General features: G+C 38.4%; 2 protein-coding genes across 3 annotated transcripts in view; one reads left to right on the top strand and one right to left on the bottom strand.

The window, feature by feature from the left end:
* Positions 1 to 23,533, top strand: part of LOC306671101 (serine/threonine-protein kinase PAK 2-like) — a 368,847-nt gene that overhangs the window by 222,880 nt on the left and 122,434 nt on the right. The window lies entirely within an intron of this gene.
* On the bottom strand, positions 19,784 to 23,107 carry LOC306670946 (transcription termination factor 4, mitochondrial-like). Its single transcript, XM_079156017.1, is given in 4 exon segments — positions 19,784 to 20,360; positions 20,996 to 21,180; positions 22,572 to 22,701; positions 22,705 to 23,107. Coding segments are annotated over 4 exon segments (1,023 nt in total). The 5' UTR covers positions 23,077 to 23,107; the 3' UTR covers positions 19,784 to 20,024.

Genomic DNA, 23,533 nt, shown 5'->3' with positions numbered 1-23,533 from the left:
ATGAGTCCTTCCAGACCCACCTCTTAAGATGCAGATCAGATCTCTCCTCCACCTGGATCTCTGAAGCCATTCTTCATCCTGGGCACATTGCATGGAGAGCCTAATGTGTTCTAGGCTGCATGTTATTTGAGGGATATTATGGAAGTAAGTCCATCTTGCACCTGTGTTGATAAAAACCTGGCATCAGAATAACCCTTGCAGATACCCAGGAACTGTCTTGAGAGTGGTGTAGCAGACTGGAAGAAACTGTGAGCTTGGAGAATAGGACATGCCACTGTGTGTGTCCTACGTGTGATTTTGGAGAGGCAGAAGCCAGGAGGGCCTTGTTTGTGAGAGACACACCTTTGCAAAGAGGCACAAAAGCCTGAAAGTAGGCTGTTAGAGGAGGATGAGGAAAGGGCTCTAAATCAAGCACTGGGTGGCATGGGCAATGAGGTTGAACCTGTGGGTGTCAAGATTAGAAAGGCCCAGAAATCCAAGCATGGAATTTACTTGGGAAGAAGTGGAAACCTGGGAGCCATTGTAGAACTTTTTTTTATAAATTCCTTTATAGAGGAATAATGTACAAACAGTAAGATTCACCCGATTAAGTCACAGTTAGGGAATTTGACATAAGGACACTGTCCTGTGTATTCTCCATCATGATCAAGGTTAGACCTCTTTCTCTACCCCAGAAAAGCCTTTCATTGTTTTTTGTCAGTTTCTCTCCCTATGTCCTTGGGGTTTTTATTTTTCCAGAATCACGTGTGAATGCAAATAGTATGTATGTATGTATGTATGTATGAAAACAATGACGTTTTTACCAGAAGGGGTTCTGTTACTACAGTTCTTTTCTGTGGTTATCTGCAAGTGTTTTGTCTCATCTGAAATCCAAGTAACCCCCACCCTTAATGTCCTGGGTGTCCACAACACCTGTTTTAAACTCTCTATGCCTTATTCCATGAAGAAACTGATCATCTTCACCAGCTCCATCCTTCATTCCCTGGCCCACATCAGCACTGACTCCACCCTGGCTGTCATGGAGGTGCTCTCATCATTGGGCAAAGCCAGCGGACATCCTCCAGACTGCTCTTTCTGGACAGGACACAGCCTCTGCAACCAGAAGTAGCTGAAATTCCTCTCTTGCATGTCTTGGTGCTTAACGCTCAGGGCTTGTCCTCTGCATGAACCTGGGTGCTGTGGGCTGGGTTGCCTGCATGGTTTCCATGATCCCCTCTCTCCTCACTTCCCTGGCCACTCCACATGGTGCGCAGGTCCTCGTGTTGCAGATGCACACACCACACTGAAAGTAGGCTCTCCCTGTGGTTTGCAGTGTGCTTCAACCCCCAGTGCAGTGACTGGGCTTTATTTATTTGCTACTGGTATGGAACCCAGGGGCAATTTACTACTGAACTACATCTCCAGGCCCTTCAGGTTCTTATTTTGAAACACAGTCTCACTATGTTGCTGAGGCTGGCCTTGAACCTGTGATTCCCCCTGCCTCAGTGTCCCGAGTTGCTGGGATTACAGGTGTGTGCCATCATGCCCCATTTGAATGAGGCAGTTTTGTTGCCCAATCTGTTTCTGGCTGGGCTCTAACTGAGTGGTAAAGCATGTTCTTAGTATGTGCAAGGCCCTTGGATCTTCTATCCCCAGCACACAAAGAAAAAAAGAAACAAAAGAATCATCATTTCTGATAGAAGAAAAGAGATAAAGGAACAGAGAGAATCCTGATGCCCTGATTCCCCCAAGATAAGAGGAAGAAGGAGAGGCAGGAGGAAGTTGGGTAGAAGATGGGGCAAGAAGAAGATACCACTTGATTTTGGTCCTATGCAGTATGAGTGCATTGGAGGCACAGAATTAGAGCAGGAGTCTGAGGAGAGGAGCCATGGAGAGAGGCTGGTCTGGGTGCTTAAGTGCAGTTGGATTCTACTCATGCCTGATAGGGTTCCTTGTGTGGAGAGAAAGGAATTCCAATTTACTGCTCAGCTCTCAAAAAGTTATTATCATTCCTTTGAGTATTTTTATGCCTTCTGTCCATCCAATATTTTATATATTTTATACACATCTAATAAAAAATTATGTCTATAGACTTAACTGTTTTTTAACTTTTTAAAAATATTCTGCTATTAATTAGGTTACTTTTTCTTTAGTAGGGATTGAACCCAGGGGTGCTTTACACTGAAGCTACATCCCCATTCCTTATGATATTTAGTTTTGAGGTAGGGTCTCACTAAGTTATCAATGGCCTTGCTAAATTGTTAAGGCTGTCCTTGAACTTGTGATCCTCATACCTGAGCCTCCCAAGTTACTGAGGGTAAAGAGGTGTGCCACTGCTCCTGGAAGTATAGTAGTTTCTTCCTTTTTTAAAATTTTTATTTATGTATTTCATTTCATTGTACACAAATGGAGTAGAAGTTTTCATTTCTCTGGTTATACATGATGAAGAGTCACACAATTCTTGTAATCATACATGATATAGGGTAATGATGTTTGTCTCATTCCACCACCTTTCCCTTCCACACCCTCTCTCCTCCCCTCATTTCCCTCTTCACAGTCCAATGTTCCTCCATTCTTCCCTTAAACTGCCCTGCCCCTGCTGTGTATCCTTATCCACTTATCAGAGATAACATGTGACGTTTGGTTCTGTGGGTTTGGCTTATTTAAAGCACTTTTTTGAGTGGGAGGACAGGCTAGCCTGCAGCCTGCATTTTATTTTTATTTTAATTTTTACACACTGCATTTTGACTCATTGTACACAACTGGAATACAACTTTTCATTTCTATGGTTGTACACTGTTTAGATTGACAACATTCCTGTAAATCATACCAAGACCCAGGGTTACAATGTCTATCTAAGTCTACTGTCTGTCCTTCCCCCACACCTTTCTCTCCCATTTTCCTCTTCACTATTGAAAGTTCCTCTATACTTCTCTTGCCTCCCCACCATTCCCCCACCCCATTATGTATCATCATCCACCTATCAGAGAAAACATTCAGGCTTTGTATATTTGGGCTTCCCTCTTACCACTTAGCATGATAGTCCTCAATTCCATCCATTTTCCAGCTAATGCCTACATTTTATTCTTCTTTATAGCTAAATAATATTCCACTGTGTATATGTACCACAGTTTCTTTATCCATTTATCAACTAAAAGGCATCTGGGTTGGTTGTACACTCTAGCTATTGAGAATTGAGCAGCTATGAACATTAATGTGGTTGCATCTTGGCAGTTAAAGATCTTGAGGTTGGGGCAAGACTCATCCTGGTATGAAAGGATGAAGGGACGAGGCTGATGAATAAAGATGGAGGAAGGAGAAAGTAGAATAAGGGACAGGAAAAGCCAGTCAGTGTCTAAGGTAGGATTTGACCGTTGAGTGTGACAGTTTAAAAAGAAATACAGTATATTTTAAAATCTAATAGGAGAACTAGAGAAGAAGAAGAGAGTTTTCTTATTGTGATTTTTACAAATTTGTTGTATATTTTGGGTCTAACTTGTGTCATTTGAAAACAATGTCACTCAGTCTATGACTTGCCTTTATATTATCTTTTTCTGCTCTCTCTTGATGTGGGTGGATAGTAATTCTTGAAGACAGGTGATATCAGTCCTCCACAATTGTTCTTCTCAATGTTGCATTGTTTATGAGTATTTTGTGCTTTCATACAGACTTTAGAATCACTTTGTCAGCATCCACAATACTACTTACTAAGAACTTATTTGGGATTTCATTGAGTCTATAAGTTACATTGAGAATAACTAAGATCTTGAAAAGATTGAGTCTTCCTCTCCATGAAGATGGAACATCTCCCTAGTTATTTAGTTCTTGTTTGATTTTGTTGATCAGATTTTGTTTTTCTATTGTAGACCTTATATAGACTTTGTTAGGTTTATACCTAAGTATTTCATTTTGAGTGTGCTCATATAAATGGAATTGTGTTTTAATTTTTATGTGGAGTTCAGAGTGAGAAAAAAATGTGAGAATAGATGCTGTGAAATGATAGAAATAATGGGTGACTTGGTCTTAAAACTAGCTTCACTCTCTTCTCTGCTATTGCCCTTGACCACTTTGTTTTGAAATCTTGGCATGTTTGAGAAGACAGCAGGATCAAAGTAAACGCAAAGGCTTTAGTTTTTGGTATAATAATAATAAGATGAAAAATGCCATGGCTTTGGTGACTGTGGTTTTGAACTATCCATTGTAATAGTTTAACTTTCCATCTAAAAAGCCCATAAATGCATGGTTGCCTTATTCATTGAAGTGTTCTCTTTATTACACTAATGTAAATTACATGCATTATTGTGCTCTCACTTTCTATTTCTTATGCTGTATACTGCTAAGTCAGTGAACTTGTGCACTTAAGGAGTAGATCGACTCCATCAATTGCTCTTGAGGCATTGAGAACAGAAACTGACCATTTGATTTGTCATTAGGAAAGCCACATCTGACCCTTGTCAAAGCAGTTTTGAAGGAGGAGTTAGGAAGTGAAACTGAAGAAGTGTTAAATAGTTTGTGCAAGGAGAACATACATAAAAACCACTTAGCTGTGAAGACCACAATAAAATACACACCTATAGCAGGTGGACCATGAGGGATTCCAGGAGGTGATTTTATTTATTTGTTTTGGTACTCAGGATTAAACCGAGGGGCACTTAAACACTGAGCTATATCGCCAGACTTTCCTTATTTATTTAGAGATGGGATCTGGCTAAGTTGTTTACAGCCTCACCAAATTACTGAGGCTGACTTTGAACTTGTGATCTTCCTGCCTCACCTCCTAAATTGGTGGGATTACAGGCATATGCCACCATGCTCTCCTACTTGTATTGTTTCCGTAGTGGAAATGAAAAAAACACAATTTTTTTACTGATCCTGTAGAGAGAGAAAATTTGGTTGTGTGGATGTTCAGATCCAATCTTCTGCAATTCTGAACTCATCTTATACCCACATTATTCCCCTTCCTGGAGAACATCCTACCAGTACTCTTAAATCTGCCTGTCTTTGTACCATCATCAAATCAATTTCTGGAACTTTTACCCTTGTTACTTAAATCAAAATCATCCTAGATTTAGTGTATCGTGTTTCCTCCTGGTGTTAGTGTAGTTTCTATTTTTATTTTATCATTCATATCTAAATTAACTTCAGTATGAATTGATAGGTTTCAGGGTAATATCTCCTTTCTTTTTGTTTTTACTGAGTTCCTTTGTGGCATAAGATGTGTTCTATTTTAGAGAAGGATCCTGTGATGCCTAGAAGAAAGTATATTTGCTCATTGATGGATGAAATATTCTATGTATGTCTGTTAACTCTAAATTATTGATTGTATTATTTAGTTCTGTACTTTTTGCATTTAGTGTTTGTGTGTAAGATCTGTCCAGTAATGAGAAGGGTATGTTAAATACACCCAGTACACATTCTCTCTCTATGACAGTCCAGACCAAAACAATCTTTTTTCCTAGATTAAACAACCTCGTCTCCCAGCTAAACTGAAACAACCTTGTCTCCCAGCTAAACTGAGGGCACAATGATCTGCCAGCCTTTAACCTTTTTTACAAACACATTACTAGATTTTCTGAGAAACCACATGCAACATGAACTCCAGTGTTTAACAGTGAGAAACTTTTACTATTATTAAGGGGCAAAGAAATCAAATTATAGTTAATATTTAGATACTCTAATTCATATAATGGCAGTTACAATCAGCAAGATTCTCAAAGAATTAGACTAAATATAGGAAAAACAAAAATTATATTTATGCCTAACCTAAATATTTTTATTATGTAAAGTATCTCTAGAAGCAACTATTAAAACTAGGAAAGCAATGAAGGCTAAACACCACCTCCAAGCTCGGAGGAATGCCTCTCTGTCCATCTACTATTATACTAAACCAATCACAGGCTCCTTTAAACTCAAGCACAGCCACAATTTTTATTTTCATATATTCTATTTATGTATTACTGCTAAATTTTTATTGTGCACTCTTTTGTGTCCATATACAGTAAAACCTTTCCAATGTTTTTTCCAATAAGTTTCTAATAATTTTAGATTATAAATATTAAAAAGCAACTATGCCACACCTATGGCCCCCAAGAGTTAGGATGATCAACAGAACCATGTCAAGTGTTGGATCCTCTAATCCAACAGACCATGTCAAGTGTCAGAGTGGCAGGAAATAGATGCAGCACTTCATTTAGCATTTGTTTGGAGGATTTGTCCAGTACTGAGAGGGGTATGTTAAATCCACCCAGTGTTCTTGCTTGTCATCTATTTGATACTAGAAACTGAGCATATTTGTTTGATGTAGATAGATGATCCCTTATGCAGTATGGAATGTGCTTTTTGTCCCTTTTGATTAACTTTGACTTAAAGTTCACTCTCTCTGATATGAAGATAGAAACCCATGCTCGTTTACACAATCCATATGAGCGATACATTTTTTTCCCATGATCTTACCTTCAGTCTGTGGATGTATTTGCCTATGAAGTGAGTCGTTTGGAGACAGTATATTCTTGGGTCTATTTTTTTCATCCAATGTGTCATTCAATGTCTTTTGATTGATGAGTTTAGGCCATTAACATTCAAGGTTATTATTGAGATACAACTTGTATTTCTGCTCATTTTGGTTTATTTATTGCTTTTAATTTAACTTCATTTATCCTTTCCTTGATAATTCCTTTGGTGTTGTTCTTTACTTTGCTGATTTTCACTTTTTTCATTTTCATTTCAGCTTCATGGAATATTTTGTTGGGAATGTTCTATAGTGCAGGATTTCTAGTTGTGAATGCTTCTAACTTTTTTAAATCACGGAAGATTTTTATTTCATCTACAAATCTAAAGTTTAATTTTGCTGGATACAAAATTCTTACTCACCATCCATTTCTTTTTGTTCAGAATTTGACATATATCATTCCAAGACCTCCAAGATTTGAGAGTCTGGGTTTAGATATGAGCTGAAGTTAGAATTGGTTTCCCATAATATGTAATTTGATTATTTTCCCATGGCCTTTAAGATTCTATCCTTATTCCGTATATTACTCACTCTCATTATAATGTGACTTGATGTGGGTCTCCTATAGTTTAGTACATTTGGTTTCCTGCAAGCCTCCTCTATTTAAATTTCCTTTTCATTTTTTAGGTTGCAGTAATGTTCTGATATAATTTCATTGAAAAGTTTGTGCATTCCTTTACTTTTTGTCTCTATACCCACATCTATCCGGTTAAATATTAAATTTGGTCTTTTCAGTTATCTCATATTTCTTGGAAATTCTGTTCATGGTCTCTCAACATCTTCTCTCCATGTTCAACTTGCTTTTCAAGATGATAACTTTCATCTTCATTGCCTAAGAATCTGTCTTCCATGTGGTCTAGTCTGTTGGTCATGTTTTCTATTGAATTTTTAATTTGGTTTATTGATTGTATCATTTCAAGGGTTACTGCTTGATTATTTTTCAGAATTTCTTTTTATTGAAGTGATTTTTATTTCCTGGGATCTCTGTCTAATGTCACTTCTTAAGTTGTCCTTTCCCTGGCAGATCAGTTTTAGTAACTCCTTCTCTGATAGAGCTTCCACTGTGGAATTAATGGTTTCTATTATTTTAGAATCTTCGTTTGTTTAGGACAATTTGTTCCTTATTTTTTATGTTGTTTGGGTGTCTACACACCCAGCAATGTGGATCTGAGGAAGTAGAGTTTTTACCTTGAGACACATGTTCCTCACCATAAAGGGAGAGACAAATAATAACCTCATGAAAGCAAACAATATACAGCCTGGTTTCTTTGTTCCAGGTCACTTAGTCCCAACTCTGTCATGCATCATGTGCTTACCAGGGTAGTTTTGGGGCCTCACTCAATTCTGTGAGAAATTGGCTTTCTCAGCTGCTGTGGGGACCATGCTCAGGCTGCAAAATGGTTCCTTTCCTTTGCCCTCTGACACTGTTGGGAGAGATGCAGCTTTTTGTTTCCTCACAAGATATTGTACAGCGGCCCAGGTAGTTTCATTGGTCTCTAAATTGTCCATGCCACAGTCCTCCCCAATATGCAGTTTACTTTGAGTCCCTTATCAATTTTCCCTGTTCACGGAGTAACTATTCCAGCTTGTGCCAATGGTTGCTGCTGTAGCTTCCATAGCTGTGACACTGGGAATTCCTTCCCTAACATATTTGATCGACTGAGTTTCCAATTTCTTTGAGTGTACAGTATTAAATTCCAGCAAAGACCATCCAACGTTTTATCCATTCCACCCACTCACAGAGGAGCTCTGCTTTTCTTGGTTTAATGTCATGGAGCCTTAGTAAACACTAACCTATCCATAATTACACTAAGTGGAAGTGAATTAAACATCCCAATCCAAATACTTAGAGAGGATGACTGGATAAAAAATAAGGAAAACAAGATTTCTCAAGATAATATCTACAGGAAATTCAATTTATAATTAAGTACACACAGAATGAAAGGATGGAAAAATATTTCATGCACACAGTAACCATAAGTAAGCACAGTGGTTACAGGTGCATTTGGTAAAATAGAATTCTAATTAACAACAGTGAAAAGAGTCAAAGACGGACATTATATAATGATAAATGGGTTAATTGGGCACAGGAAAAAATATATCAGTGTGCATGCACTCAATAACAGAGCATCAGAATACATAAACCATTGAAGGAACTGAAGGGAGAAATAATAACACATACATAATTTTATTTACTGGGACTTTAATACCCCACTTTCAATAGGGAGATAACATAGAGACAGAAGATCATTAAAGATACAGAGACTAGAATGACACTGCAGATTAAATGGACCTAAGAAACATACTTGGCACTTTCCAACCATCAACAGTTGAATACAGTCTTCCCAAGCGCCCATGGAACACTCTGTAGGACAGATATATCTATTTATCTATTCAATCACTGAGTAAGAATGAACTTAGAAGATTGAAATCACACCAAGTATGTATGTTCCATTCTAATTCAATTAAACTAGAAAGAAATGGTAGAGGGAAAACTCGAAATTTTTCCAATAGGCGAAAATGAAACCACACAGTTGAACAAGCAATTAATCAAAAAGAAATCAAAGGAAAAATTAGAAAATACCATCAGGTGGACAAAATTGGAAAAGAACATACCCAATCTTATTGGCTGAGGCAAAAGGGGTACAAAAATGGAAGCTTATAGTGAACTAACACCTGTACTTCAAAAGAAGAGAGATCTTAAATAATCAGCCTAACTTTAGACCTTGATGTAACTTGGATCCTGCATGTTTCCCCAAGGTCCATAGGTTAAAGGCAGGGTTCCCAGTGTGATACTACTGGGGATGTGGGAATCTGTAATGCCTGTGTCTTAGTGGGGGGTGACTTTGAATGAGGAGGGTGGTGGGACTCCAGCCCCTGCCTATTCTGTCTTTCACTCCCAGCTATGAGGTGAGCAGTTTTGCTCCTGCATGCACTTCCATCATGAGTTCCTTTCTCACCACAGGTTAAAGTAACATGATCAATCATGGCAAGAAACTCCAAAACTGAGTTAAAATAAACCTTCCTTCCTTCTGAATTATGTCAGATTATTATTATAGAAATGAAAGTCTGACTCACATACTCTTTCAGGAACTCGAAAAACAAACTAAAACAACAAGAAAATAAACATAAAAACAGGCAATAAAAAAACAAAATAAGCCCAATGTTAATGGAAGGTGGAAAATAAATTGGATTACAGGGAAAAAAAAGCAGATAAGAGAAAAAAATTAATGATTTATTTTTTCTCCTTTAAAAAGATTATCACATTTGAAAACTTTGAGCAGGATCAACTAAATGCCTCAATCTGGGCTTGTATAACAAAATATTTCAAAATTGGTCATTTATACTCTCTAGTGAATAGTAGATTGAGAACAGAAATTAATATCTTACAGTTCTGGAGGAATCAAGATCAATGTGCCAACACTGGTGTTATATAACAGCATTTATACATATTATTATTATTATTATTATTTTTCTTAACAGTACTCTTTTCCATATTCACTCCTATAGAATTATTACTTATTTGTACCATAATTAGTAAAAAGATTTTGTCTGCTTCATGGTAAACACTAAAACTACATTAAAAGTTAAACAGTGATCTTTTCAAGATGGCGGCCTAGAGGGCTTCAACTCTCCTACAAAGCAATAGTAACAAAAACGGCATGGTATTGGTACCAAAATAGACAGGTAGATCAATGGTACAGAATAGAGGACACGGACACAAACCCAAATAAATACAATTTTCTCATACTGGATAAAGGGGCCAAAAATATGCAATGGAGAAAAGATAGCCTCTTCAACAAATGGTGCTGGGAGAATTGGAAATCCATATGCAACAGAATGAAACTAAACCCATATCTCTCACCATGCACGAAACTAAACTCAAAATGGATTAAGGACCTCGGAATCAGACCAGAGACCCTGCAGATTATAGAAGAAAAAGTAGGTCCAAATCTTCACCTTGTTGGTCTAGGACCAGACTTCCTTAACAGGACTCCCATAGCATAAGAAATAAAAGCTAGAATCAACCACTGGGATAGATTCAAACTAAAAAGCTTTCTCTCAGCAAAGGAAACTATCAGCAATGCGAAGAAAGAGCCTACAGAGTAGGAGAATATCTTTGCCAATCATACTTCAGATAGAGCACTAATCTCCAGAATCTATAAAGAACTCAAAAAACTCTACTCCAAGAATTCAAATAGTCCAGTCAACAAATGGGCTAAGGAAATGAATAGACACTTCACAGAAGAAGATCTACAAGCAATCAACAAACATATGGAAAAATGTTCAACATCTCTAGTAATAAGAGAAATGCAAATCAAAACCACCCTAATTCCATCTCACCCCAATTAGAATGGCGATTATCAAGAATACGAGCAACAACAGGTGTTGGCGAGGATGTGGGGAGAAAGGTACACTCATACACTGCTGGTGGGGCTGCAAATTAGTGCAGCCACTATGGAAAGCAGTGTGGAGATTCCTTAGAAAACTTGGAATGGAACCACCATTTGACCCAGCTATCCCACTCCTTGGCCTATACCCAAAGGACTTAAAATCTGCATACTACAGAAATACAGCCACATCAATGTTCATAGCTGCTCAATTCACAATAGCCAGACTGTGGAACCAACCTAGATGCCCTTCAATTGATGAGTGGATAAAGAAACTGTGGTATATATATACTATGGAGTATTACTCAGCCATAAAGAATGATAGAATTGTGACATTTGCAGGCAAATGGATGAAATTGGAGAATATCATGCTAAGTGAGATAAGCCAATCTCAAAGAGCCAAAGGACGAATGATATCGCTAATAAGTGGAGGTTGACACATAATCGGGGGGAGGGAAGGGTTAGAGTTAGGGTTAGGGAGGGGGGCAAGTATGGAGGAAGGAAGTACTGTATAGAGGGTAAAGAGGGGTGGGAGGGGTGGGGGGAAGGGAAAAAATAACAGAATGAATCAAACAACATTGCTCTATGTAAATTTGTGATTATACAAATGGTATGCCTTTACGCCATGTACAAACAGAGAAACAACATGTATCCCATTTGTTTACAATAAAAAAAAAAAAAAAACTAAGATTAAAAACTAAGTTTAAAAACAAAAAAAAAAAGTTAAACAGTAAAGAATGGTATTTTTATTACTGTAATATAGTTTTTAATCGAGGCACATAAATGTACTAATATGGAAGGAACTCTGAAAACAATAGTTTACAAAATATCCTACTTAGGTTTAGTTATGAAGCAGTTCATAGATATTATTCATTCCTATGTAAATAAGAAACAGTCTGAAGCTTGCAGATCTAATGCCAGTAATTAATGATTAACTGAATGACTTTAATAGTAGAAGGGACATCTGTAAATATTCATCCTGTCTTTACACAAAATTAGCATCAAGTGCTAAAGTAGGTTTTCTGTTCCTCAGTTATACTTGAGATAGTTGGAGTAGATTAATGCTGGTGAGTACCTTGTCAGTACAACTGCACTTAAATATGTTTTTTTTTTCTTCTAAGCTGTCTGCTAAATTGTATGCTTACTGATTCTAGTTTCTCTTTATTTGCTTCTAAAGAAGTTTCAGTGTCTTGACCTTTGCTTGATTCAGTGCATTTATGTATGTTGTCCACCTTTGGTGATTTTTCCCTGATTTTTGGATCTCTTGCAGTTTTACTATAACTTTTAGGAGAAAAAGTGTTATTCAGGATAAATGTCCTCCTAATAATTCCCACTCTGTTGTAGGAAGAAAAAGCAAAAAGGAGCAGTATGAAACATCATTAAAATATTTTAATCCCAGTACGAATTACTTTATTATTAAATTATTTTTAAAAAACAATAAAGAAGCCTAATAGTCAAAATGTAATTATGCCTTCTGAGATGTGCTGTAGTATAAAACCATTCCAGAAGCTATTAACTTTAGATGTTCATTGGTCAAGAATTTAGAATCATTTGAGAAAACCTAATCTCTACCCTTACTTTGAATCTACAAATCACATTGCTTCTGAGGTATAGAGCTGAACGTGTAGGCCAAAAAGGTAGATTTTTATAAGTTAGTGGTATGGTTTCTTGTCTGGAGTATGAGTAGGAATATTCTCACCTTTGTACATAGTTGATGTACCATAGTTTGATACATTTATTTTAAAATATTTTTTTAGTTCTCAATGGATCTTTTATTTTATTTATTTATATGTGTTGCTGGGTACGGAACCCAGGGCCTGACACATGCCCGGTAAGCTTCTACCATTATCTACACCTCTGTCCATAGATTCTTTTCCTACACACTTAAGGTACATTTTCCTACACATTTAAGTATCCTGGATGTGGAAATCATGTTATCAACTTAGAACTTCAGCCTCTGATCTCCAAGGTTCAGAAAAGAGGAAAGCAAAGTCACAACTCTGAGAAAGGTATATAAATGATAATGTTCAAGTCCATTCTCACAGAGTAGACTCTGAACAAGTAAATACTCTAGCAGGTGAGGTGAAGAACTTTACCCATTGTCCTATCTCTGCTTTGGCCCCTCATCATTAGTCATTCAGAAAATATAAACCAAAACCAGAGAACACCACTTTAGATCTTATGTCAGACAATAACCAGTGCTAGTGAGAATGTGGGAAAATTGAAATTGTTGGCGAGGCTCAGTGGTGCACACCTGTAATCCTAGGTACTTGGGAGGCTGAGGTAGGAGGATTGCAAGTTTTAAGGTAGCCTGCGGAGCTTTTCAAACCCTTCTCACTATAAAAGAAAGAAGGCTGTGGATGTAGCTTAGAGGTGGAATACTCCTGAGTTCCACTCCATGTACCGCAAAAATAAAAATGAAAAAAACAAGATTGAATCTTATATATTGCTGGTGGGAATTTAAAATAACTGCTTTAGAAACAATTTGACAGATCCTTAGAATGGTAATATTCAGTTCCCCCATGACCTAGCTATTTCACTACTAGGTATATATCCATGTGAAGGAAAACATATGTCCACGGAGTGGGAGAGGTAAGTCAATGGCAGTGCCCAGTGTGCACAAGGCCCTGGGTTTAATCCATGACACTGACAAAAGGAAAAAGGGAACAATAGCATATGTGGACACAAAACTTGCACCAAGTGTCCACAGCAGAATTATGTAGAAGAGCAAAAAGTGGCAACCACCCCATTAGCTGTCATTTGATGAACAGTAGAATATTATTTGGCTGTAACAGGGAAGGAGGTACTGAGTATATAACATTGACCCTTGAAGTATTTGGCTAAGAAAAAAAAGGCCTTACAACAGAGGAAATGGGATGGGGATATTTTCTCCTGAATGCTTTTGGCCCCATTGCCAATGATTCCAGTTCAAATAAACAGTCATAATAATTTTCAGGTGATTAATTTAGAATACATTTCAGAACGATTTTCAAAAACCTCTAGTTTCTTGTATTCATTAAGCCCATATTAAATTGTGTACCTGCCTTTGCTAGGCAGTGTTTAAGTTGATGCGTAGGGAACCAACAAAAATTCCTGCTGTTGTAGGATATACGTTCTATTGGTAGGGGAGAAACAATAAGGTATATAAGAATAATTCATTAGGAATTGACTCTTTCTTTTACCTTTGGTATTTTAAATTTTGTTCTAATGAGTTATGCACAAGGGTAGATTGCATGCTCCATGCAAAGTAATGGATGCTTTAAATAATCTTCCTGGTTAAGGAGAGAGAGAGAGAGAGAGAGAGAGAGAGAGAGAGAGAGAGAGAGAGAGTGTGTGTCAGGGGTTTGGTTTTAAAAGGTTACATTTGGAGGGCTTCACTGAGGTGACATTTGAACAGGATATGTAAGAGAGAGATGCTTATTTACCTAGAGACGAACATTTCCTGGTACACTGAAAGATCTTCAAGGATTTCAGCATGGTTACAGCGCATTGAGCAAACAATACGCAGTAAGGTCGCCAGGGAAATGAGTCACTGTGTAGTGCCTTATGAGGATCCTGACTTTTTATCTAAGATGGGAATTCTGACTTTTACTGTAATAATCTGGCACATTTGATAAAACAACAGGATCAAAGGAAAGGTAGAGGCTTAGGTTTTGGTATAATAATAATAAGATGAAAAATGCCATGATTTTGGTGATTGTTGTTTTGAGCTATCCATTGTAATAGTTTCACTTTACATCTAAAATGCCCATAAATGCATGGCTGCATCATATATTTAAGTGTTATCATTATTACACTAATGTAAATCACATGTGTGATTATTCTCTCATTTTCTAGTTCTTATGGTGTATACTGCTATGTCAGTCATTTTGTGGACTTAAGCATTAGATCAACGCCATCTAATGCTCTTGAGGCATTAAGATGAAAAAAGATAATTATCATTTGCTTTTTCAGTAGGAAAGCCATATCTGACCTTGTCAAAGCAGTTTTGATGGAATGGGAGGTGGAGATAGGAAGTGAAACTGAAGAAGTGTTGAAGGGTAACCTTTGTGCAAGGAGAAGATACATAGGAGCCACTTAGCTGTGAAGACCACAAAAAAATACAAGCCTGTAGCAGGTGGACCATGAGGAATACCAGGAGGTGATTATATTCATTTTTTTTGGTACTAGAGATTAAACTGAGGGGCACTTAAACACTGTGCTACATCCACAGATCTTATGCTATTTTTATTTAGAGACAGGGTTTGGCTAAGTTGCTTATAGCCTCATTAATTTGCTGAGGCTTTCCTTGAAATTGTGATCTTCCTGACTCACCTCCCAATTTGCTGGGATTACAGGCATATGTCACCATGCCCCACTACTTGTTTGTTTATTTTAATGGAAATCAAAAGACCACAATTTTTTTTGATCCTGTAGAGAGAGAAATTTTTATCTCATGAATATTCAGATTCCATCTTTTGCAATTCTGAACTCATCAAAATCCCACTTCGTTATCCTCGCTGGGGAATATCCCATCAGTACTCTTTAGTCTACCTATCTATATCCCATCCTCAAATCAATTTGTAGAACTTTTATCCTTGTCACATAAACCAGAAGTCATCCTAGTATAGTTTATTATGGAGTTTCCAGGTTTTAATGTAGCTTCTATTTTTTAATTTTATCATTGATATCTAAAGTTACTTCATTATGATCTGATAGAATTTAGGGTAATATCTCCATTCTTTTTTACTGAGTTGTTTGTGGCATAAGATATGGTCTATTCTAGGGAAGAATCCATGTGATGCTAAGAAGAAAGTGTATTTGCACATTGATGAATGAAATATTCTATAAATGTCTGTTGACTCTAAATTATTGATTGGATTATTTAGTTCTGTACTTTCTGCATTTAGCTTTTGTTTGGAAGATCAATCCAGTAGTGAGGGAGGTATGTTAACTCTACCCAACATTTTTCTTTGTTGTCTATTTGATACTTGAAACTGAGAATGTTTGTTTGATTATATAGATGCTCATAAGATCCCTTATGCAGTATAGAATGTCCTTTTTTGTCCCTTTTGATTAACTTTGGCTTAAAGTCCACTCTATCTGATATGAAGATAGAAATCCCTGCTTGTTGACACAATCCAGGAGAGTGATACATTTGTTTCCCATGCTCTTACCTTCAGTCTGTGGATGTATTTGCCTATGGAGAGAGTGGCTTGGAGACATCATATTGTTTGGTCTTCTTTTTTCATCCAACCTGTATTGTATGTCTTTTGATTGATGAGTTTACACCATTAACATTCAAGGTTATTGTTGAGATATAAGTTGTATTTCTGGTCACTTTAGTTTATTTCTGGGTTTTAATTTGAATTAGTTTCTCCTTCCTTAATAATTCTTTGGTGAAATTCTTTCTTTTGCTGCTTTACACTTGTTTTTTCCATTTCATCCTCAAGGAATATTTTTTGAGAATGTTCTATAGAGCAGAGTTTCTAGTTGTGAATTATTTTAACTTTTTTTAATCATGGAAGATTTGTATTTCATTTTCAAATCTGAAGCTTATCTTTGCTGGATACAAAATCATTGGTTGCCATCCTTTTTTTTTCATATCTTGAAATATATTATTCCAGAACCTCCTAGCTTTGAATGCCTTTGTTGAGAAATGACCTGAGATTTCAATTGGTTTCCCCCTATATGTAATATGATTGTTTTCTCTTATAGCCTTTAAGATTCTCTCCTCATACTATATGTTAGTCATTCTCCTTATAATGTGCCTTGATGTTGGCCTGCTGTAGTTTTGTACATTTGGTTTCTGCAAGCCTCCTGTATTTGATTTTCCATTTTATTCTTTAGGTTTCAGCAATTTTTTGATATGATTTCATTGAAAAGTTTGTGCATTCCTTTGTTTTTTCCTCTATGCCATCATCTGTCCTGTTAAATCCTATGTTTGATCTTTACACATCATCCCATATTTTTTGGAAGTTCTGTTCATGGTCTCTCAACATCAGCTCTCTTTGTCAACTTGATTTTCAAGATGATAACTTTTGTCTGCAATGCCTAATAATCTGTCTTCCAAGTCTTCTAGCCTATTTGTCATGCTTTCCATTACATTTTTAATTTGGTTTATTGATTACATCTTTTCAAGGTGTACTGCTTGATTATTTTTCAGAAACTGTATCTCTTTATTGAAGTGATCTTTCATTTCCTTTATTTTTTGCCTACTGTCAATTCTTCAGTTGTCTTTTCCCTGTCAGATCAGTTTTACTATGTACATTCTTATCTACTTCCCTGATATAGCTTCCACTTTTAAATTAGGGGAATTTATTAATTGAGCATCATGGTTTGTTTGGGGCAATAAGTTCCTTATTGTTTCACGTTGTTTGGGTGTCACCCAATCCAGCAGTATGGATCTGAGGAGGTGGGGCTTCTTCCTGAAGATTCATGTTCCTCATCTTAAAGGGAGAGACAAATAATAATCTGAAAGAATGCAAACAACCCCAAACTAAATTATCTCCTGAGGAGATGTTTACAGTTTTGTCACAATAAACAAAAATGATATGTACAGTAATTGCCTAAGTTAAAAATGTAACTTTGCCAGATGGTTTATATTTTGGAAGGGTGGACAAGGGGAGAACAGAAGTCGTAGTATAGGATGTGATGATTAAGAGTAAGGAGATGGTAGAAGTGAAAATTAAAGAAGAATGGAAGAGAGAGAAAGAGTATAGCTGTAAGCAGGATAGAAAAAAGATAATTGAGGAAAACATAATTGAGAGAAATAATATATACAATGAAAACGGAAATATACTAATGAGACATCCTAGTCATCAATAAAGTGATCCATAAAAAATAATTATTTTGAATAATGGTGGAATGTGAGGGGAGATGAAAAAATGTGAAGATAAATCTCTATGAAAAGTTGGGGAATTTTTTCTATTGGAGATCAAACGTTTCTGAGCTTCCCTTCTCTGCAGCATGTAGTGTGAAGTTTGCTCCCCTCAGGGTGGTGTTGCTAAGGTGAGAGGTTTAATCCAGCAGGTGGAAATCCTGGAGGGGGGCTTTAGGCCTAGGTGGGCTCAAGTCAGTTTGCTGAGAGCCAATTGTTCAGAAATATTTATTTCAGCATACCTTGAGAAATTTCTGCACCATGCTGGAAGACTGAACCCAAGGGACCTTCTTGTTTTCCAAGCATGTGATGTAGAAGCAAATAATCAGTTCAATACATTTCTTGCAGAAATTGATTTCTTTTCTGAGGTTCATTCTCCTATGTAAAACTTTCTCCAGGATAACTTGTTTCTTGGTCACTTAGGCCCATTCTCTGTCATGCAGCATGGGTGTGCCAGGCTGATTTATTGGCCCTGACCCAGGTCTGCCAGAAATTGGCTTCCTCAGCTGCTGTGGGGACCATGCTCAGGCTGCAAAATGGTTCCTTTCTTTGCCCTCTGCACACTGTTGGGAGAGATGCAGTTTTGTGTTTCCTGTACACGATATTGTGTAGATGCCCACGCAGTGTTTCTGGTCTCTAAACTCTCCATATCCAGACATGCCACAGTCGTCCCCAATATGCAGGTCACTTTGAATCCCTTATCAATTTATTCTGTTCATGGAGTTACAATTCTGGCTTGTGCCAATGGTTGCTGCCATAGCTCCATACCTGTGACACTGGGAATTCCTTCTCTAATATATTTAATCTACTTAGAAGGACATTATATAATGATAAATGGGTCAGTCAATTGGACAAATGGGAAAAATTATCAATATACATGCACCCAATATCAAAGCATCATAATACATAAAGAAACCATTGAGAGAACTGAAAGGAGAAATAGTAACACATTAGTAACTTTAATTACTGGGACTTTAATACCCCACTGTCAATAGGGAGAGAACATACAGACAGAAGATCATCAAAGATAAAGAGGGCTAGAATAACACTGCGGATTAAATGGACCTAAGATATACACTTGGCACTTTTCACCCAGCAACAGTCAAATACAGTTTTCTCAATTGCACATGGAAAACTCTCTAGGACAGATATACCTATATATCTATTTGAGTCACTGAATAAGAATAAACTTAGAAGACTGAAATCATACCAAGTATATTTTTCCAATTCTTTTTTTTTTATTTGCAAAACTTTTTATTAATGTGAACACACACAGTCAATAAATATAAATAAGAAATCAAGAAATTTCCAAACATGTTCCCTCTCAATTTGGGGGAGTGTTCAAGAATATGAAAACTTTTAATTAACAACATCACAAATAACCTCTTTAAGAATTATATTAATAGGTTATGTATCACTTCAGGAAACAAGAACTATACTCAGTTTTCCAACTGCAGACTATTTAACAAGGTGAAAGTACTCTAAAGTTACATTTTTAAACATAAGATAGCAATAAAATAACACAAATATAAATCTAATATCACAAATTTTTTCTTAAAAGATCAATTTGAAAGATTCATTACTTATATTATCCAATGCCAGAGGCAGACTCACATCTGTTAATAATATTTGAATCTTCATAAATTCTATCTGTAAGAATATGAAGAAAGCATAAATCTGCTTACATGGAATGGTATTTAACGTATAGCGTATAGTATTTAGTGCTTCTCAAGGTGTGGTCCATGGACTCCTAGTAGTCTCCAAGACCTTTCCCAGAGTGGTTCCTGAGGTAAATTATTTCCAGAAATACAGTGAGATGTTATCTGCCTTTTGCACTGTCAACATGTGCACCAATGGTGAAAAGCAACAATAGGTGAGACCACTGGCACCTCAGCATCAATCAGAATAGTGGCACCAAACTCAAGCTACTCATGGTTCACTTCCCAGTACCATGAGGGGCAGGGCAGGTGGGAAGGGACAGGGAAAAGGGTTGCTGTAGATTATCCTTAATGGAGTAATAAAAACTAAAAAATTTTTTTTTTTTTGATTTTAAAAGTTGCCTTTTATTTAGGATGCCCACAAAACCTGACAACAGACAACACCAAAGCATCCTGTTTGGTCTGACCTGCCCACATCTTGGGTGGTTCACAATGACTTTTTCATTAAAAGACCTGTTAGAATGAAAATGCTTGAGAAAGTCCAAGTGAAGCTCCTGAAGGCCTGGAAAACGTGCGTGGCAGTCCCCCAAAATGCCCAGGCCCTTTCACCCCATCCTTCCTCACCACTGCTAGTCCTTGTCCTCAGATGCGCTCTCAGGCTCCTCTTCTTCTTCTTCTTCCTCCTCCTCCTCCTCCTCCTCTTCCCGAGCCAAGAGCTTTTTAAAAACCTCAAACTCTTCAGCAGAAGAACAGGCTGTTTTGGACAAAAACTCAGCTTCTGACACTCTGAGAATGTCCTTAAGCAAAGGGTTAGTGACTTGTGTCTGCCCCTTTTTGTCAGGGGTTTGGTACCGTCCTAGGCGCTCCAGGTAGATGTGTCTCTGCTTGATCTTGTTCACTGAGTACTGAAGGAAGTCAGTCCTCACTATGTCCAGGTGCTTGACTCCCATCCTGAAGTACGCATACTGGGAGACACACACTCAGTGAGGACTCCACACATAGGCTCTAAAACCCCACTCCAAAGCATTAAAAAAGAACTGCCTGATTAATAACGACAAAATACTCATTGCTATACTGATGTTTGTGTGAAACTGATGGTTTTCAAAGCATTTTCAAGTTCAAATACTGAGAAAAGTATAGCAGAAAGTGAGGTGGGGAGATCAGACTGTTCTTTATAGACACAGGAGGAAGCTACAGAAATGGAGGACCATGAGTATGAAAAGAACAGGCAACACTCAAAGCACCCAGGAATTTGACCCAGTTGTCATAACTGTTACTCAAAAATAGGCCAATTAACACAATTATCTTTTCAAAATCAACATGCAAAATAGGTTCTAAGGAGAGGACAGTCTTAGCTATTTCACAGCTATTTCAGATACCAAGAATGGAGTCCTGGTTGGTCATCACTATGGCAGGCATAGAGCAGGTCTGATCTGGAGTCGGGGATGAGAGAACCAGAGCCATGTTCTCGTGGCCAAGGGAGGTATGGAAGCCCTGCATCTCATTCATCCAGAGCTCCCTGTGCACAGAGCTGAGCTCACTTCACCTGAAGCCCTTTCCCTTCCTGCCTTTCCTGCTGGCTACTATTAGCTGTGCTCACCTGGAATTTGTATTCCAACTCCCTGGGGTCCTCCCGAAGAACACCGGGACATCTGTGCAGAATCTCAGTGACCTGCTGAGTTGTGAAAAGGCAATTCTCCTTGAGCAGCCTGACAATGTCATCAATGTCCCGCTGATGCATGGTGAAGACCTCAGGGCAATGGTGGAGCACCTGCCTCAGTTTCCCTGAAGTACGTGAAAAGGACAGCAGATAACTTCAGGGTATACCAGAACCCAAGGACTAGCTACTAGCACCCTTGACGGAGGTCGGCATGAGAAAAAGGAGGGTCCTCCCCACAGGGTGTGAGTTCCTGTTCCAGACTCACCAGCCCACCCCACCTGCCTGCTTTTTTCTGGCTTCCTATCTGAAGGTGCCAGTTTCATGTTCTAGGTCTCTTCTTGCCCTCCTCACCTAGAAAAGAATTTTACACGGCTTCACCAGGAAGACAGGACAGCGAAAAGGGAAAGTGGATTCCCTAGGGCAGGGCTGCAGACCGGGGTTTCCCTCTTAGTAGAACCATCAGTGAATCACTGTCCCCCAGCACTCTCAAGATGTAGGAGTTGGACTTCAATGAAAAAGGCTTCCTTAACAGTAACAATGACGTTAAGAACACGAGAAAAATGTTCCCAACACACATCCACAAACAGATGCCCTGACCACCAGGGTGATCTGTGTTCTATCCAAACCAGGTCACATGTGAGTGAAAAAGACCTTGACAGTAACTGCATTCAGATGACTTGTGTGGCAGGACAGGGCGCCTGTCATCCCAGCAACTCATGAGGCTGAGGCAAGAGGATGGTAAGTTCTGCACTAACCTCAGCAACTTAGTGAGGTCCTGTCTCAAAAAAAGAGCTGAGGATGTGGTTCAGTGGTAGAGCACCCCTGGGTTTGATACCCAGGATGGTGGGGGGGGTGGCTGGTATAAATTGGGACTATCCGAGGCAAACTGGGGCACATGGTCTTTGCAGGAAACACTGGGCAAGATTTAACAATTATAAACTGAAAGTCACTTATTTTAAAAATTTCAATTTCCCAAATGACTGAGTTAATGATTGTTTCACTAAAAGTTGTGAGGAATGGATTTGAGAGTCCAGGCTTTATCTTCATCTCTTACAGCTATGCTGGGTTGCTAATTAATAATAACCATAGTACATACCATGTTAAATTTAGGATTTAACATTACCCTTTCAGAGACCATCTTTAAGAGAATTACACAAGACTACCTTTTTGTTTATCTTCTAGACAAAGAAGCCCATATAGATCCTAACCAATAATGGGCCCAAAATCTTTCTGTTCAATTACAAAAAGAAATTACTAGGAAGAGCCCACAGTGAAAAGAAATCAGTGGAACACCTCCAGTCAAAGTGGCTGGGGGTCCTTGGAGACAGGCAACACCCTCCTTCTGCAGAAGGTTCTTAAAAGTGACCCAAGGAACTTCAAGGGTCTCTGAGGTGTGAACTCTGTGGGAGGAGCGGGACAGCTAGAGAGGAGGCACTGCACCAGCTTCCCAGGAACCTGAAGCATCTCTCAGGTTTCATAGCAATCTTAGTCTTTGTAAGGGACGGTATCTCCAGCCCTTCCTCAAGGCCAAGCTTTCGCAGGTAGCTGGAGCGCTTCTTCATTTGTGTGACTGGCAGCTTCAGTAACTGGGGACTCTTCTTCAAGACCACACACGCAGGCTCAGGATTCAGACCCAGTAGTATCAATTATGAAACGATGTCCAGCCACTGTTGAGGGTTGGCGCCTGGCAGTATCCCGAGCAGATCCTTAAGGTGGGCCCTGTCCAGGAGGGAACTGATGACCTTTTCCAGCTCCAACGACCCACTATCCACAAGCGTGCTCTGCTTCTCAGGGCGGCACTGCACAGGCCTTGTCCTGTGCCGCGGTCCCTGCACACAGTCTCTGGGCCCAACAGAGAAGGCCTCCTCAAGGCTCGCTCCACCAGAGGCGGTAGTCGATTTCCGCAACGAAGCAGTCGTCCTCCTCTGTTCCAGAGGATGAGAAGTCCGCCTGGCCAGACAGGCCCAGGTGGGGCGGATGAAGAGTTGCCAGTCAAGGACCTGTCGGCCGAGCGCAGCCATCGCGCCAGGGCGGTGCGCGGCGCCGGAAGCGCGTCCCCTAAAAACTAAAAATTAATAGACTCTTGATTTATTAATATTCCCTGACAAAATGGAAAGTACACATAAAGTGCTTCTGTTGGGAACAAAGCAAAGGATATCTCAAGAAACATTTGTGTGATCATAAACTGGTCACCTTTCTCATGGGTGCCATTTTTACTTAAAAGAGCAAATGGATGATAAACAATAGTAATTGTGCATTTGACAAAATTTTCTTGAACATGAATGATGTGTGTCAAAACTTCAAGAGAAATTAACAGTATGTTTTGCTAATGATAAAACATGAGCTTTCAAGAAAAGGTATTTTAAAGCTTGCATCCGCCAGAGGTGGCCCTCTCTTTGCATGGTAAGTACCACTTAACAAAAACAAGTGCAAAAGGAGGTAAATGAGTCTCCACTTTGCCTCATTCTATCAGTGTCC

Source organism: Sciurus vulgaris (genome assembly GCF_902686455.1).
Source record: "Sciurus vulgaris genome assembly, chromosome: 10".
In the NCBI taxonomy this organism is placed as follows: domain Eukaryota; kingdom Metazoa; phylum Chordata; class Mammalia; order Rodentia; family Sciuridae; genus Sciurus; species Sciurus vulgaris.
Note: the sequence above shows the minus strand (reverse complement) of the source record. Positions and strands in the feature narration are given on the sequence as shown.